The sequence below is a fragment of the Gouania willdenowi genome, chromosome 16 (assembly GCF_900634775.1).
Source record: "Gouania willdenowi chromosome 16, fGouWil2.1, whole genome shotgun sequence".
NCBI lineage: Eukaryota > Metazoa > Chordata > Actinopteri > Blenniiformes > Gobiesocidae > Gouania > Gouania willdenowi.
In genome coordinates, this window is record NC_041059.1 from 23,859,185 (window position 1) to 23,875,905 (window position 16,721).

The 16,721-nt window shown below is 37.0% G+C and overlaps 1 protein-coding gene across 1 annotated transcript in view; it reads right to left on the minus strand.

Moving 5' to 3' along the window:
• Positions 1 to 431: 431 nt before the first annotated feature.
• The window catches only part of oxr1a (oxidation resistance 1a), a 142,087-nt gene continuing 125,797 nt past the window's right edge, over positions 432 to 16,721 (minus strand). The window contains 7 exon segments of the mRNA XM_028469837.1: positions 432 to 2,365; positions 3,122 to 3,195; positions 3,892 to 3,987; positions 4,057 to 4,209; positions 6,389 to 6,505; positions 8,339 to 8,419; positions 13,336 to 13,501. Coding sequence (XP_028325638.1) covers positions 2,230 to 2,365; positions 3,122 to 3,195; positions 3,892 to 3,987; positions 4,057 to 4,209; positions 6,389 to 6,505; positions 8,339 to 8,419; positions 13,336 to 13,501 — 823 coding nt within the window. The 3' untranslated portion in view covers positions 432 to 2,229.

A 16,721-nucleotide genomic window follows, 5' to 3' on the forward strand; every position in this document is an offset into this window, starting at 1 on the left:
TTCTAGTTTTAGTCAACTTAAGAGTTTATTCGACTAAATTTGTTATAGTCGACTAAAATATAAAACTTTACAGTTTCTCCATTTTTAAAAAGATTGAATTACTATTGATCAACCTGATATGAGATAGTATTAATGTTATTACGCAGACATATTATTGATGTGATCAATACGTAAAACCACATGATCACAAGTTCCGATTGGATTAGTTTCGTTTTTATCATTCAATGAAAATATAAATATGTTCAATATACTGTAGTTTTTGTAAATACTTTTTTTTCTAAATAAATCAGTCTAGTTGTGGTTTCTTAAAAAATGTAGACAACAAAAATTATAGTGAACATTTTAAGTTGACAAATTCACACTGGAAATCAGAATTCGGCAATGATACTAAAATAACTAGAGAACAAAGTATGATTCTTGTACATCGCAGGTTTACAACAATTTCTTCATCTTTATTGGTATTTATACATGACTTGATACATTGTATTCTGGTGAAATAAATGGAAGAATTCTCCACATTATTCTTTGTGACTTTCCACGAGAGGACACATACTGGTGTGGAAGACCAGAAATGGGGGGGAAGAAAGCTCCTTTAGGGGAGGAGTCGGGGAGGGGCTTGTGTACACACACACACACACACACAGAGAGAAACACACACATCCTGTAACAGACTCACCTGACGGCTGTGAGACCAGAGGAACTGAGGTCCTGCTGCCACTTCAACACATTCAACCCCCTACAAACCTCCCAGACACACACAGCATCACCCTGTTGTTGATATCAGCAGCTAGCGCTCTACACACACGCACACACACACATCCTAATGTTCTAAACAGAAAAGGACTGTACAGCTACTGCTAATCTAAGTACCTGGCTTTGACGCTTTTACACCAGATTAAAGTGCTAGAAGCAACTCACCAATCCACACTTTATTTTATATATATATATATCTCATATAGCATTATGTATTTATATATATATATTTATATATCTGAACAAATCTACTATTTTAACATGAATTTACAGGGTAATATACATCATATAACAGCTGAAATATCAGCACAAATATATCACTGTCACACTTAACAGCAAAAATATATATGATTATATAATGTTGTATATAATCATATATACCAATACATAATTGTCGTATATGCATTAAAAACAATTAATCGAGTCTCAGGCTTTTGAAATAATGATATCCAGAAAAGCTATTGTGTATCCAGACGTTTGACGTCTCGTTGGGGGAAACGCGTCGCCAGCCGTTCAGCAGGTTTCTGAGGTCACAGGACAGTTATTTGCATATTCAACAAAATCTATTGCAACACTTGACCGTCTACAAACAGCACAGCTGGCAACAGCTGGACTCACACGTACAATCCACTGGACAGAACGTTACGACGATGGGTGGATCTGATAATTAGTTTATGTGCTTTCAGATGACGATGATGATGATGTGCTGCTGTGACAATGGACGACAGGAGGAATACAAACACAATACTTAGTTTAAGCCTCAGACCCAGATCTGCTCTGTAAAAAGGCTCACACACACACACACACACACACACACGCAGCAAGTGTTCTCTGAGTTAAGTGTATGTTGATAACGTTTTTGTCTGTTGTGTGTTTTACCACAAATCGCTGCTTTTATTTTGAAGTTCCACAGCCATCACCAACATCAATGGAATGTGATCAGTTCCTGTCCCTTCCTTTGGACCAGGTCTGAGTCCTGTAGGCCACTAACATCCAACTGGAGGAGCTTGGGGGAAAAGCCTGTTCGGGGGGTGTTTCCTAAAAACTGGATCATCAGGTTCGTGCTTCCTCTTCATCACACAGCCGATCCTCTTCCTCATCGTCTGACGTTCCTCCTTCGGGGCCTGATTCCTGCGCCTCTGGGGCCAATCTCAACCTGCTGACTGGTCCCCACATACACAAACCCCCCCTGCACTTTGCCAATACACTGCACAAGGCTATAACAAGATAGATACACACAAAAGTAGATTCTCACAACCAAATGAAACAAAAAAACAAAACAAAAAGAGGAACAAAGCTCCAGGGTAACTGCAGTAGTAATGCACAAGCTTCCGATAGCTGGCGTCAAGCCTGAGGGGCCCGAGTGATGTGCAGTTAGGTTTGGGACGTTGCCATAGTTTGTAAAGAGGACTCCTCCTCTGTTTGCCCTTGGCAGGACCTGCTGTATTGTTTTTTTCCCTGCAGTGCACAGTTTGCTTATTCAAAAGCCCAAATCTCTATGTCCTGCACATAGAAATCCTCCTTTTTGGAAAGCATGGGGTTCCCAAAAGTCTTACAGGAGTGACTCCTGCCGTGGTAAAGGTCTCCGTCCAACCACAGGCCAAACTCTCCACTGGAACACAGAATACAGTCACATGAGCTAAGAAACATGTGACCAGAAGCAAAGAACGAGCGTCGTTGCTGGGCAATACTTAAAATAAAAGTGCTGGTGAATTTGTCTTTCAAACCATTTAGACCAGACATGGGAAATTGGTGGCCTGGGAGCGACTTTAGCCCTTGATCTAATTTTGTATACATATATATAATATACAAAAAAATACAAAATTACATAAAAATACAGTAAAAGACAAGAAAAAAAACCCCAGAAAATACGCCAGAAACTCACAAAACTAGTACAAAAATAAACAAAACAGCAATACACAAAAACATTCAAAATCAGTTAAAATGTTAACAAAAGTACACAAAAAGACAACAACAAAAAAAGACAACAGAAATAAACAAAATTGACTCCAAAGAAAGGAAAATAACAATACAAATGCACAATATATGATTCTAAAACACATACATTTTACAGGAAAAATACACAAAAGGACAAGAGAAATGCACAAAATGACTAATAAGCAAAACAACAACAACAAACATACACAGAATGACAGAAAAACACACAAATTTACCCTAAAAACTCTTTGTTCTTTCCTGTTTTAATGCTCACATTGGTCATTATTCTAAATGCTGATATGAATGTACATAATGTGGCCCTTCGATCAAACCAAGACATTTTTTTGGCCCCTGGTGTGATATAAGTTGCCCACCTCTGATTTAGACATTGAAATCAGTTGAAACACTACTATTGTTGCTTATTACTCACCTTCCTCCACCAAAAGCTAAGGAGTCCATGTCTCCTTTGATGAAAAACATGTTGTCCCCCGTCCATTTGAACACCTGGAGAGATTAGAAGACAAAAGACAGGACATCGTCTGATTCATTTACTGCAATGCAGAGTTTGAATATCCAGATTCAAGAAGTAGCAGCTGAAAATTATACAAGGGGAAAAGATGAGGATGAGAAAAATAACCAGCTCAGGAATGTGTTATGTATGACATGAAATAAACATTATTAGATATGGTTTTATAGCGTTGCATTGTTGTAAATTAGCCACTGGCCACTTTATTGTTGTTGTAGTACCTTTTATAGAGTGATGGTGGCAGTATCAATTACACTATTCTCATTCTGCAAGTAAATGTTTAGTTAGTTTAGGTGTTTGGTATGATTCTGGGAACTTTAATAGCCAGTGAAATCATGAAACAGAAACAAACTGGAAAATGTAGACGTGAAAATAGGTGAACTCTGAAACGAAATTAGGGAAAATGATAAGTCACTACTGCTTATCATGAGAAAGCAGGTTTAATCACCCTGTTTAACTTTGATCAAGGTTTTATCCCAAAATGCTTTACGAGCGCTGCAAGGTTGCTCCCCACTGCTCCTCTGGGATGCTTTTATTGTATTGCACAGAAATTAATTTTAATAAATAAGACTTCACATGTGTAAAGTGTGTGAAATCAAATGTAATTTTCTTTAATGGAGACAACTTTACATGCCAAAGTCAACTTTTCTACATTTCTAATATAGATACTGCACCTCAAATTCTGGATTGAAGGTAAAGAGGAAGGTCTCTCCTGTGCCGTAGAAGCCGTCACTGACCTTAAAGGGCTCAGAGGCCAGGGCACCAAACACCTAGAACACACACATGACATGGCTTTATACTGAGCTGATGAAGTGCTGACTCAGCAGAGTGCAGCATACCTGGCCATCGCTGTCCTTAATGACCATGAGCACGGGGGTGTCCTGGCCCTGCATGGCCCTGTACAGCGACTTAATGCTCATGCCATGCTTGGATGTTCCAAAGGCCAGTGTCCACGGGTACCCAATAGTCCGCGGAGGCAGATTCCTGGCAAGCTGTGGGAATTAGAAGGAAATGGAGCGATGAAGGAAAAGGAAATGAAACAAAGGCCACAGGCAACCCTGCTCAATTACATCTGTGGTGACCTCCGACAGCGTTTGGAGTTTTAAAGAAGAGTAACAGGCCTCTAAACACAGAAAGTAACCTACAGAGGAACACGAGTGCAGGACTTCCTCAGGATGTGTGGCTCTGTTGATAACAGAGAGACATATTATCTGTGGCCATGCTGCATGGGCAAAGAGAGGAAGACAATATGCTTGCGCAGAAATAAATAAATCACTATCCAAAATATTAGCCCCATTGCATTTATGGCTCTGGCTGTGTACTAACCTCACTAAAATTAAAACACTGCAATTGCGTAAACTAATAGTAATGCTTCAAAGAATAAATCAATTAAAAATATGAAAGTATTCATTTAACACAGACGTTCCAACAATACACAATATGTATAAATACTGTATATATAAATGTCAAACTTGTCCCCAATCATACATTAAATAATATTGTACAATTAAAGCTTAAAGGACATACAGAGATGAACTGTTTACAAAGAAGCGATACCAACAATTAACTGGATCACCTGAGAATGACTAAAAAGTCAAATGCATCCAGGAAATTCCCCTGAAAATGTTTACCCTTTGTTAAAATATTGTTTTTGGTTTTTGTTTAGTTTTTACTTTCTAACATTTGTAAGTTGTTTGGACATTATAGATTACAAATAAAAACTAAGTTTAAATAAATTAATAATACTGTACAGGCCTATAACTGACTGGAAGAGAGTAAAAACATCCTGTGTTCTCTCATTAAAACACAAAGTCCATTGAAGGCACGTCTTGGTGACGCACATGCTCTGTGTGCTTTGATTGCAGCGTGCATTATTTGTTGTGTGCACTGGTTTCATCCCATACAAATTATGATCTTTATAACGCGGAACAAGTACAGTCGTGACTCGTGACGTAGTCAAGAGTCTCTCTGTGAAACGTGCGCTGACAGACTGTGAAACCACATACTGCTGGCCCTCGAGGACTGGAGTTCTTCACCCCTGGGCTACACGGAAGTACAGTGTCTAAGTTACACAGAAACATAGAACACACTAACGTGCTCCGTCGACTCTACTCAAAAAACACTTTAGTGCTCAGATGTAGTGAAATACAGATGCTCCGTGAGTCCATGGACATGCTAGCCTGTTTCCAGACAAGCATGTGCTCGCTGTTTTTTTGCATCTTTACAACATCCTGTTTAGGTCGGTTTTTTTTGGTGAGAAAAGTGTTTCAGCCGAAAACCGAAAAAGCACTTTTGGGCCATTGTGGTTTGTGCTTTATTTCAGTATTTTCTGTTAAAATGCTGATATTGATTGTTGTATATATCTGTATTATATTTATACATTTGTATAATAATTATTATTTATCTTATTTTATTTTTTTCTACTATAATGTGTGCACTTGTATTTAATCCTTATTTAATTAACAGTCTTTTACTTAATTATGTAAGTTTTTCTTTATTTGTAACATTTCTTGAGCCTTTGTAACGCAAATAACTTCCTCTTGGGATAAACAAAGTATTTCTGATTTACAGTATGTAATATTATTGCCACGTGTCACAGAAAAGGATTTTCAAGTGCTAGTGATTGTATTTGCCTGTTCCACACAGTCTTGAGTTATGCCAGGCATCTGTGTGGGCAGAAGCTTTGGAAAGGAACTGGAACTCAGCCTCAGCACTGCTGAACATCATCCTCAGGGTAATTACAGAGAGGTGGGTATTGGCAGTCAATATCCCAACAGGGACTCATTTCAACCTCTCTCTGTGTGTGTTTTTTTGTTAACCTGCAACACCTACATGGAAAACACCAAAGATCAACCTTACACTAAAGGTCAGTGACTTAGAAATGTGCACAGACTTACTATTTTATAAGCTTGTAAGTAAATGAACACTGTGGAATGAATTCAGCAGGAGAGTTGACATTTCCTACTAGAAAACAATGGCACACAAAAAGCTTGAATGGAAGATCTGCAAATACGTAGAAGGCTAGAGGTGTTTGAAGTAGAAATGTGATCCAACTCACTAGATGAGATCATTGAGGACTATTCTCAGCTGTGCATTAATACACGTGGCTCCTTATTAAAAAGCCCATTTCACTTTCTGCTGTTTTTGAGAGACACGATGTGATGCTCCTACCTTCTCTATCTGCTCAGCTTCCAGCAGGTCACTGGGCTCTTTGAGGTTAGGCTTAAAGGTTTCTGGCTCCAGCTCAGTTTTAATGGACGTGGAGTTCGCCTCCTCCTTGGTGGTGATCTAAAAGCAAAAAACATTGATGAGAGATGCAGGGACAGAAATGAAGGTCTTAATGTAATTGATTACAACTACGTAAACTCATCTGTGCATCATTTTAAGGAGCATCCAATCAGATTTCTGAAGTAACAGGCTTATCTACTGTCTAGTCAGTACTAGCAACAATCTAAATCAGTGTTTTTCAACCTCAGGCTCGGAATCCCATGTGGGGTCACCTGAAATGTCTAGTAATAATTGATAAAAAAAGATCCAAAAAACTTGGTTTTTTTTTAAATACACAATAAATATAGAATAACTATCCTATACTTAAACATTCTCAAATATAAATCTATTTCAAATGAAATGCAGTATAAAAATATTTGAGGTGGCACACTTGTCCTGGCTACTCTGTGTTTGTAACACACTTTAATAAACATGATCAAAAACTAATTCTAGAAAAACAGTTGTGATATCAAAATGGGGTCACAACACAATAAAAGTTTGGGAACCTATGATCTAAATGAACTAACATAAATATAGGAATACTAAATGGATATGGTAGACTGGGCAGTTTGCCTCGACAGGTTAGGGATTTAAGCTAGATAACAGGAGTCACATGATCCCTAAACAATAGCCTAACCTGAGGAACTAAGACTTGTATCCAAATATTTTCTACATTAGCAGCTTTTTGGGGATTTTGAAATGCAAGTTAAATGATGCCAATAAGTGGTGTGGAGGGGATGGCAGGGGTGCTGTGGGGCACTGATGCAAAGTTAATCAGAAATCCAACCAATGAATAATTTGCATTGGACTGACATTCCCTCTGACCAGTGTGCTGTTTATCATCTAGATAACAGAGGCTGACTGTGGAGTACTCCATCCCTGGTGGCTGAAGGGCTCTCATGTTTCAGTCTGTATTCAAACTGGGTTTACCTGCATCCATCCTTTAAAGGAGTCCTACTAACACTGTTTTTCTCTCCTTCAGTCCTCTGAGTACCGAGGGAGAGCTGCATTTTTTATCCTTGGCTTCACTGAGCTTCAACAACAGACCTGATTTATTGAAGACAGTGTCTAAAAATATTTAATAGTCACAAAATGACCACACTGCTCTGTGCGCCAAGTCAAAGGGGTCGTCAGGTAATAGCCTGAAACTTAAAGATAAGGCAGCAATCGGATGAAAACTCATCACTGATAATGAGCCAACTTTTCTGTGATGAAGAGATAAAACCTATCCAGTCTAATATCATTTCACACTAATCTGGTTTCAGCCTGCAACGATTCCTCAAGGTCCTCAAAAACCTCGATCACAAAAATGATCATTTAAGTTTCTCTGCCTCGTAGCATTGCATATGTTTGAAAAATTCCATTTAAATGTATTTTTTGTTAACTTCCCCTCTTTTTTCTTTTTAACCATGACTGTATTTGACATCTTAGGTTGACACTACATGTAGTGAATTCATTTCACCACAAATATGCATGTTTTTTTTTTCTAGCTTTGCACAGCACGTGTAATAAATAAATGTAATTTTTTCTAAAAATGAGTAAACAAATTGGTTGGTATTATTTTCTGTTGTATATTTTAAAAGTGAGCTTAAAATAAGTACAAATATATATATTTTTGTAATGCTCAATTAATCAATTGAACAATCGATAGAATACTTAATTACTAAAATGTTTCATAGGTGCAGCCCTGATCTTGTTTGATCTAAACTAGCCGTCTCTGGTTAAAGCAGCAGGGACATGTGTTATAAAGCAAGCTTGGGCAGATGAAGCCTGCAGCAGCGAGTCTAAAGGGAAGCAGGTGGGTGTAATCAGCAGTAGCAGACAAACGGGTGGACAGGGCTATAGTCGGGGCACCTGGAGTCGTTCGCAGAGCGAGCGCAGATCTTCGCTGTTTAGTGCATCAATCCGACGGTGGTACTCTGTCAGAGACACTACCTGGTAGTACACAGACAGGAACAAGTGGAACATAAAACTCTGCCTGTGTCAATGCAGGCCATGATGGGAGGATGAGCCTTGGGAAAAAGAATGTGCATCATTATATGCTCTCCAGACAACTTCACAACAACGAGGTTGTCAGCAGCTTTAAGCAATAATAAAGCAGCTCGAGGTCAGTGCTGACATTAGAGCATTAGGAGGAGTGATGGCGCGTTTTAGAGCACCCAGTTTGTTTTGCATGTTTGTGTAATTTGTTTATTGCACCACTTCTAGGTGCATAAAACAAGGAGAACCAAACGACACTGCAGCAGAAAACAAAGCAAGGGTGAGAAGGAAAGTCCAGGTTTAGAACAACACCACGTGGAAAGTTCACTCAATAATTTGTCAGAAACAATCAAGAAAAGGGGGCGTGGCTACACCAGCTGAACTGAGAAGTGTCTAAACATCCTTTCACTGTGTGGTAGAATAAAGAACAAAACAAACCAGAGAAACGCTCCTCCACTACACATGGATCTGTGATTTCACATGGTTCACCCAGTAGTCTGATCAAATTCACCACTCTCAAAGAAATTATGGAATTTCATTACTTTCTTTACAAAACACAGGCCTAATACCAGTTAGACACCGAAACATGTTGTTTGGGACAGTGTTCAACAGCACCATCATCAGCTAGTGATACTAAAGGTAGCAGCAGCATCAACTTCAGCTAGTAGTAGAAATAACACTGATGGAGTTTGGATAAAACAAACTGTTTTGATTGAATAGTTTTTAGTCTAGTGGTTTTAAAATATATATTTTTAAGGCTTCATTAACCTGGATTATTTCAAGATTAGTCTTCACAATCGTGAATTTAGTAACAAATAACTTAATTTTATGGATATGTATGAACACAAAAAAAACTGTATAATATAACTTATTGTAATTAATTAAGGATGCAGTTTCATTTCATTTAGTTCCAGTAGAGCATAGATCATTTGAGTACATTTTCTTCTTCGAAATAATATGAAGCACTACATTAAACCGTTCTCCAAGATGTTTTAAAGGATTTCTCTTAAAGAAACGTGAAACTAAATACACATGATTTTTTGTGATCATGGAATACGGAGAAAAAATACGGGATTCACTACCTGAAACGGCAATGGCAATATTGCTAGGTGCAAAGTCAAATGTCAATTATCAAGCAAAATATGATGTTATAATATGACGCAATATGATGGACTTAACCTTCTGAAATGAAGAGCTGTGTGTAATGGACTAAACCCTAACTGATGTGTTTAGGGACAATATAAAACTTTTAGCTGGTCTAATGTCTAGCTTTTGCAAGTGTTGTCAATTCTTGTGCAAAATCTTGTGTGATCTCAGCATATTCTTGAAAAGTAAAAATATAAAATGAATGACAATAGTTATATCCACTAGCATTATTGGCACAATTTCAGAAGGTTTACAAGCCTGTAATGATATCTGATTGGGGGAAGTGACACAGAGATGACACCGAATTGGGAAAGTTATGAATATATACATATATATAAACGAAGTGTCTATTGATATGGAAACGTACCAATAGCTCCAAGACTATGGCTGCCACACTCTAGAATCCTTCCTTCCACTAACGTAGGTTCGAATCCCAACGTATTGTCAAATATATTTTTTCATTTTAACATATTTAACACGGCAAATTCCACCTTTAAAAATACATATACGAAAAAAATAAACATTTCAGGGTATTTCCTGGGTTAGGGTTAAAATAACATATGCGAAAAAAATAAACATTTTAGGGTTAGAAAGACTCTATTCATACATTTCCGTATGAACAGCCACGGCCATATATAAATGTAATACTGGATAAGCAATTCATACATTTCCATTATAATGCAATTGGTGCAAGCCTTTTCTGGGGGCACTAAATTGTCATTGATAAAACCATTATAAATAATAACATAAAACAATATAGGATATAAAGAGATTTAAAAACAACATTTGTTATTGCTGTACATGCAGCCAAGTAGAGTACACAAACTGAACATAAATCAATTTCTGTATCTACCCTTTAACAACATGAGCCTCAATGACCTCAATTAATCTTTCCTTGTATAACTTTTACAAACTAGCTTCCATCTAGGAAACTGTGTAGCCACAAAGCTACTTTAGAGATGATCTGATTATTGATCAGGCATAGAAGAAGTTATGCTCACACAAGCATCTACAGTAGCACATTAGGGAGGGAGCAGGTCTGTTTTTTATTCAAAATCATTGATTTCTAACGGTACACATTTTAAAGTCACTCTAAATATGGGCTGGATTTGCATCTTGCCAAAGGTTGTGCACAAAATAATAAAAAGTTAGTAAAAGGCACACCGCCATGGGATAAATAACCCACATTAAAGTAGATAGAGTATGTAGCTTATGAGATACTTCTGGTTCAGTAAAGTTTAGCCAAAGCTCGGATACACAATAACGAACAGCAACGCCTGGACAACCGACTAATGTCCGCACAGAGGACACTTTGTCACCGGCCTCTGAACCAGACCCGAACCGCCTCAAAGCTAACGTGCTAATTAGCGTCGCTAAGTAGTTAGCATGACTTGCTAACAACAACAACAACAACATAGATGCACATTATCCGTGCCAGTCAAATCGAGCTAAAACACAAACAACCTACACAGGTGTACTTCGGGGTCAGTAGTTTCTCTTGGTTCTTTCCTCTCCTAGAAAACATCTCCTGAAAACTGGGCGAAGTTAAGGCTGGAAAGTCATATCCCTCATTCTTGAAGTTGCCCCGAGTCCAGGAAAAGAGTGAGAAAAAAAAAAGGTTTGGCAGCCCAGATTAAAATAGAAGCACGGATGTTTCCTCTAACCGGTCAGCGCCGACACTTTGAGTGACACCACCAACGTCCAATCACAACCTCTGATGATAAATCTCTGCAACACCATTGGTCAGAAAAAAAACCCCATCTCACAACAGAGAAAATTTTAAAGGCACAGCTCACACTATCCCAGGATAGGTGTTTACAACAAATAACCAAACGATTAATGCACACAGAATATAAATAAATAATTTAAAGCCTACATTTGAGTAAAAAACAGCCATAAAAAAAAAAAAAAAAATCATAAAAGCACACTGTATTTTTACAGGCTCAGGTTTACAAATTCAGATGTGTTTGATAAAGTAGCCACAGCCAGGGTTGGGATCAATTATAATTGTAATCGTGTATAATTAATTAATTTGAATTATGACATTTAGAATTGTAATTGTAAAAATATGTTCCTGTGAAAATCATAATTGAATAATAATTGAGTTCAGATAATTTACTTTGTTATTTTAATTGCTATGGAAATTATATAAAAAGATGTCAATTACTATTTAATTAAACATAAAACTGTGGAACCGTGTTATAGTTCTACGGCTTACACATACAATCATTGGAATATGTTTCATATTAATTGTACCTGTTAGTTCTCTTGAGAATCATTTTACCATTGAAAAAAAAAAAAAAAAAATCAAATCAAGAGGTATAGTAACAAAAAAGGTTCAGACGACCACACTAGAAATAATAATACCAATATTTCTATTGATTAGGAAGCATAACAAAGTAACCAAGGGTGATGAAAAACAAATTTGATGATAGATAATGTATTTTTGGTGTATTTTACAGCTGATTTAAGACGGGTCAAAACCGACCCGTTAATTGAAAAAAAAAAAAGCTGGTCAGCGTAATCGTAATCAAGTTGTAATTGAACATGGATATTTGAAGACGTAATTGTATTTGAAAAATGTAATTGACCCCAACCCTGGCCACAGCTTTGCCAAAACAAACACAAATCTCACAACTACAGTATATTGTTTGGTCCTACAACAAAACAGGCCTATGAAATCTGTGAAAACTGCTGGAGACGATAACTTTTTCATCAGATAAAAACACAGTGAAGGCCTTTCAACCTTTTTTTTTTGTGAGCAAATTATCTTCGATTTATTAATACACTATGTCTTCATCTAATAAAAACTGATCGTCTCTAGCAGCTTTAGCTAAACGCTATTCATTTTGCAGACTGGATGATAATGGCTGTGGTCAGCTGGGCCTTAATCCGACATGCTCCTCATTGTAGGGCAATGCATTATTTCACAACACTGAGTAACTCCTAATAACTCACTTACTTAAAGTGCTGAAACACATTATACAACATTCGCCTCTTTTTCATTAACCACAGGCTTTATAAATCTTAATTTGATAATATGCTATCATGTCAGCTGCAACTATACGCTTTTTCATTTTTAGAAGAAGAAAACGTACCTCAATTTCTTATAGCTTTATTTACATATCATCTGAATCTAGAATTTTGTTAAAGATTAAGTTCTAAAAAGAAAACAACGAAAATCAGAGCTGGGTAACAATAACACAAGCAAATAAAATAGAGCCATTTAGCAAAATAAGTTGCCAAATACTGTCTAGTGGGAGTGACAATCACAGAACATGTGATGATCTACGGTAACTGAAAAGAATAAACAATTACACAAACATGCAAAAACACTTTGGTTGGAAGTCTGGAGAAGCACGTTTCCAAGCAAAGCACGTGATTACACATCTTACATGTGATAGAAAGGTAAACATAAAATTTACCACAGCTACACAGAAAGGCAAAAAACAGAAGCAGAATACAAAACTAAAGCTTGACAATACACAGTAATAACATTTGACATTAGCACAATACAGTACTCATATACGCAGCATTAAGAGAGCAAATTAAATTACTCCACACTGAACTGAACATGTAACGATAAACTGAACAACACTGCATAAAAATGGTTTTAACAGAGGATGGATCAAACTACAGTTGAACTGTTTTTAATCCATGTCTGAAAACACAACAGGAGCACAATGAGCAAAGAGGGCTAACAGCATTAGCTGAGAACACCTTACCTCCCATTCCTTCACGTTGAAGTCCGTAATGGGCTCATCTGCTGATTTTTCTGTCGCTTCATTCTTCTTGACCACCATGAATCCTGGTTCTTGTCTCATTCCTCTCACACCCTCACCGTACATGTCAGGGCTCCACTGCATGAAGAAAACATACAGGTGGTCCGATCTGCAAAACAACAAAAACAAAACACATTTAGTTTCAAAAGGCATGGAGTTTGTTTTTTTAAAAGGAAGAAAGAAATTACCTCAGATTGTCATTCAAAGACAAAAAACTTCTCACTTAAAATGTAACACTAATGCTATTTCTACTATTTTACTACGCAGCCCAACAAGGTGATCTAACACCAGTTACCTTGTTTCTTATCTGTTAGCACGCGTGAACAGTTGAAACTCCTACCGTCTGCCTGCTTTTCTACCTTGGTTTAACATGAGTAAATATTGGACAAATACAGTCTGTTTAATAACTGCTGGCTCCTTGGGGGCATTGAAAAACCTGAAAAACAACAGGTACAAACTAAGGTCAAAGAAAGTCAACACAGGAAAAGATGGGATGAGTTTCCTCGATACTAAATGATTCAAAATGAAAAACATGTTGCGTAAAAGAACACAACAGACTGCATGAATTAGCACAGTGCAGTTTGACAAGAAAAAGATCACGAGTGTAGGAATGTAAAAGTTTGTGAAAGTCAGCGTTCACATTGGAACACAACATTTAAAATGAGCCATCTTCAAAAATATCCTCATTTTTTGTTTTTCTCATTTAATTCATATTGCTTGCTGAATCATATTATAAATTAAACAGTTGTTTTTATTCCTGAATAATACTTAAATACTGTATTGAACATATTGAACACAAAAGCAACTTATTTTTTATATTTGAGGTTGTACATTTTCAAACACAATTTTCTAACTTATTACATTTTCTATAATTCTTACAGCTGTATATCCATATTGTGTTGTGATTGACAAACAGTAACAATAATATTTTAATAATAGCAGATCTGAACGTATTTAAGTCCACATATTGTATGTTGGGGGTTTTGGTTTCAGCCAATTCATTGTAATACATTAAATTGCTGCTGTTGTAATTATTTGTAATTGTTATTTGTCTGCTGATATTAGGCCCAGAATTGCCACTCTAAGATCTTCAGCTAAGTTTTTGCTGTGGAGCTTTAAACTCATTTTAGTTTGTGCCTTATCGTAAAGGACTGATTTCAGCTGAAGATAAGAAGCCTCCACCAGCGATGCTCCAAGATTTAGTAAAGATTAAAATTGTAATTAATCACATTTCCATATGCTTTAGACGAGGTAAATGATTTTGTCTGTCACAGCGGGACTTTATAAACTACATTTCTATAGATGCCTGAGATGCTCATTTTTCTCTTTTATTAGCTCAGGTTTTTTTCATCACTTCAGTTCTAATACAAAGACTTTCTATTGATCCTTGCATGTGTTGACCCACTTCTACTCTACCTTTGATGCTCGTCACTGCAAGAATAATCAGAGAATGGCGAATCACATGCAATAGTGTTGTTTTTGTTTGCACAATGGCTTCACCTGAGCATCCACGGCCGTATCACACGCTCTTGTTTGAGGTCTTTAAAACAAAAAAAGTACCGGTATTTGTACTAAAAACAACAATTTAATGCCCGCAAGACAAAGTCTGAACCTTGCATTATTAGTTGTTAGGTTTCTGTTCAACATACCTCGTGACTCTCAGATGTTACTACGAGTAAACATGTTTTTTTGTGACAAAAACACGGTTTGTTGGATTAGTTTTCTTGGCAAATAAAGGAGTTGATGAATGCAGCAGAGATAGTTACAGTATTTGTGAGATGTTGAGCTTTTTGTTTGTTCTAGGCCTTATTTTCCCATGTGCTTAAGCCAGAAAAAGATCCTGGCTGCTTGCTATTCTGAACCTCCACTTAAGTCTGTCACTTCACACCTTGAGTGACCCTGAAATGTGGGCGTTCCCAGTCAAATGTGGACTTACGCGTCACTACGCATATTCTCCTGTGGACTGAAGTGCATTTCCTCTTAAGTGCTTCTGAACCTGAAATGGGTGCCGCACCCCACCAGGATGAAACATTATATTGCACTTGAACTTTGGACGCAGTTACAATTCAGGCCACATGGACTAATAATATTGTAAGAGAGACTCCCAGAAAAAATCTAATCAAACTGCCGCTGTCACCAAGTCTTTCATTCTTTCTTCATTCCTTGTTTATTTTTTGGACATTATAAACCATTCATTGATTTGAAATGAACGCAAATGGTTCAATGATGGTTATCAATCAGCCAGCCATGTGATCGCTTCAATTGGAGACACCCGGAAACATTGATGAGTGAACCTGTTACGTTCTCCTTCAACAAATAAGGGTTTTCAAATTAGAAGTGTGCTTCATGTTTTTTTATGGATATCAATGACATTTACAAGTGTTAAAAAAACTATGTTCAGCCCGAAATGACATCATGGCAAAGTCATGATCAGATCAAATAACCTTCATTCACAGCCTTACACAAATCGGGAGAATACGCAGAAGAGAAAACGGTGTAAAAAAATGATGAAGTGCAAATGGGAGAACAGAGGGCCCTCTGTGGTGATTTGATGTGGTTTCGTTAATGAAACCCCACACAGTGTTATTCAGTTTATTCAGACTATACACATGGAACAGAATGTGCATCAGTGGTTTTTTATTTAATTGCACTTATAAAAGCAAAATTATGTTTGAGATTGTGAATTACTTTCAATATTTAAGTAACTTTTTAATGTAGTTACTTCAATACTTTCCCTTTAAGGGCCATTGTGTAGGATACATTCAGGTTAAAACCGCAGTGGGGGTGGGGGGCGTAGTCAATGTGTGGAAACGGAACAATACGTCTGGAGCAGTAACGGTGCGTTCAAGGCAACTTGGAACTCTGTATTTTCTGAACTCCTACAAGGGAAAAGTGCATTGGAAGGTCACAAATCACACAAAGATCATGGAATTCCAATCATCTGGAATGCTTTGAAGAGAGAGTCTGGTATTTTCAAATTGGAAATGCTGATTTCCGAGCTGTTTTGAACGTAGCATTAGCCGTACTGTTATAGGCCATAAGTGGACTTCCAAAAAAATTGAAATTGCAACTTTAGGTGGTGCAAATCTGGTTGAAATTCTATACAGCACCCTTTAAAGTAATATGACTAAGCTACTTCTACTTGTATTAGAGTAGTTTTATGTACAGTTCTACACATGTCTTTTAGAATTATTAAAATATGTTTAATATCAAGTTTTCCCACATTTTACCATTTAAAAAAACTTGCAATTGAGGTGTATACTGAAACAAAAAAGGCTCAGACGCCCACATCATAAATATTAAAAACTACTGTATATTTTCATTGATTA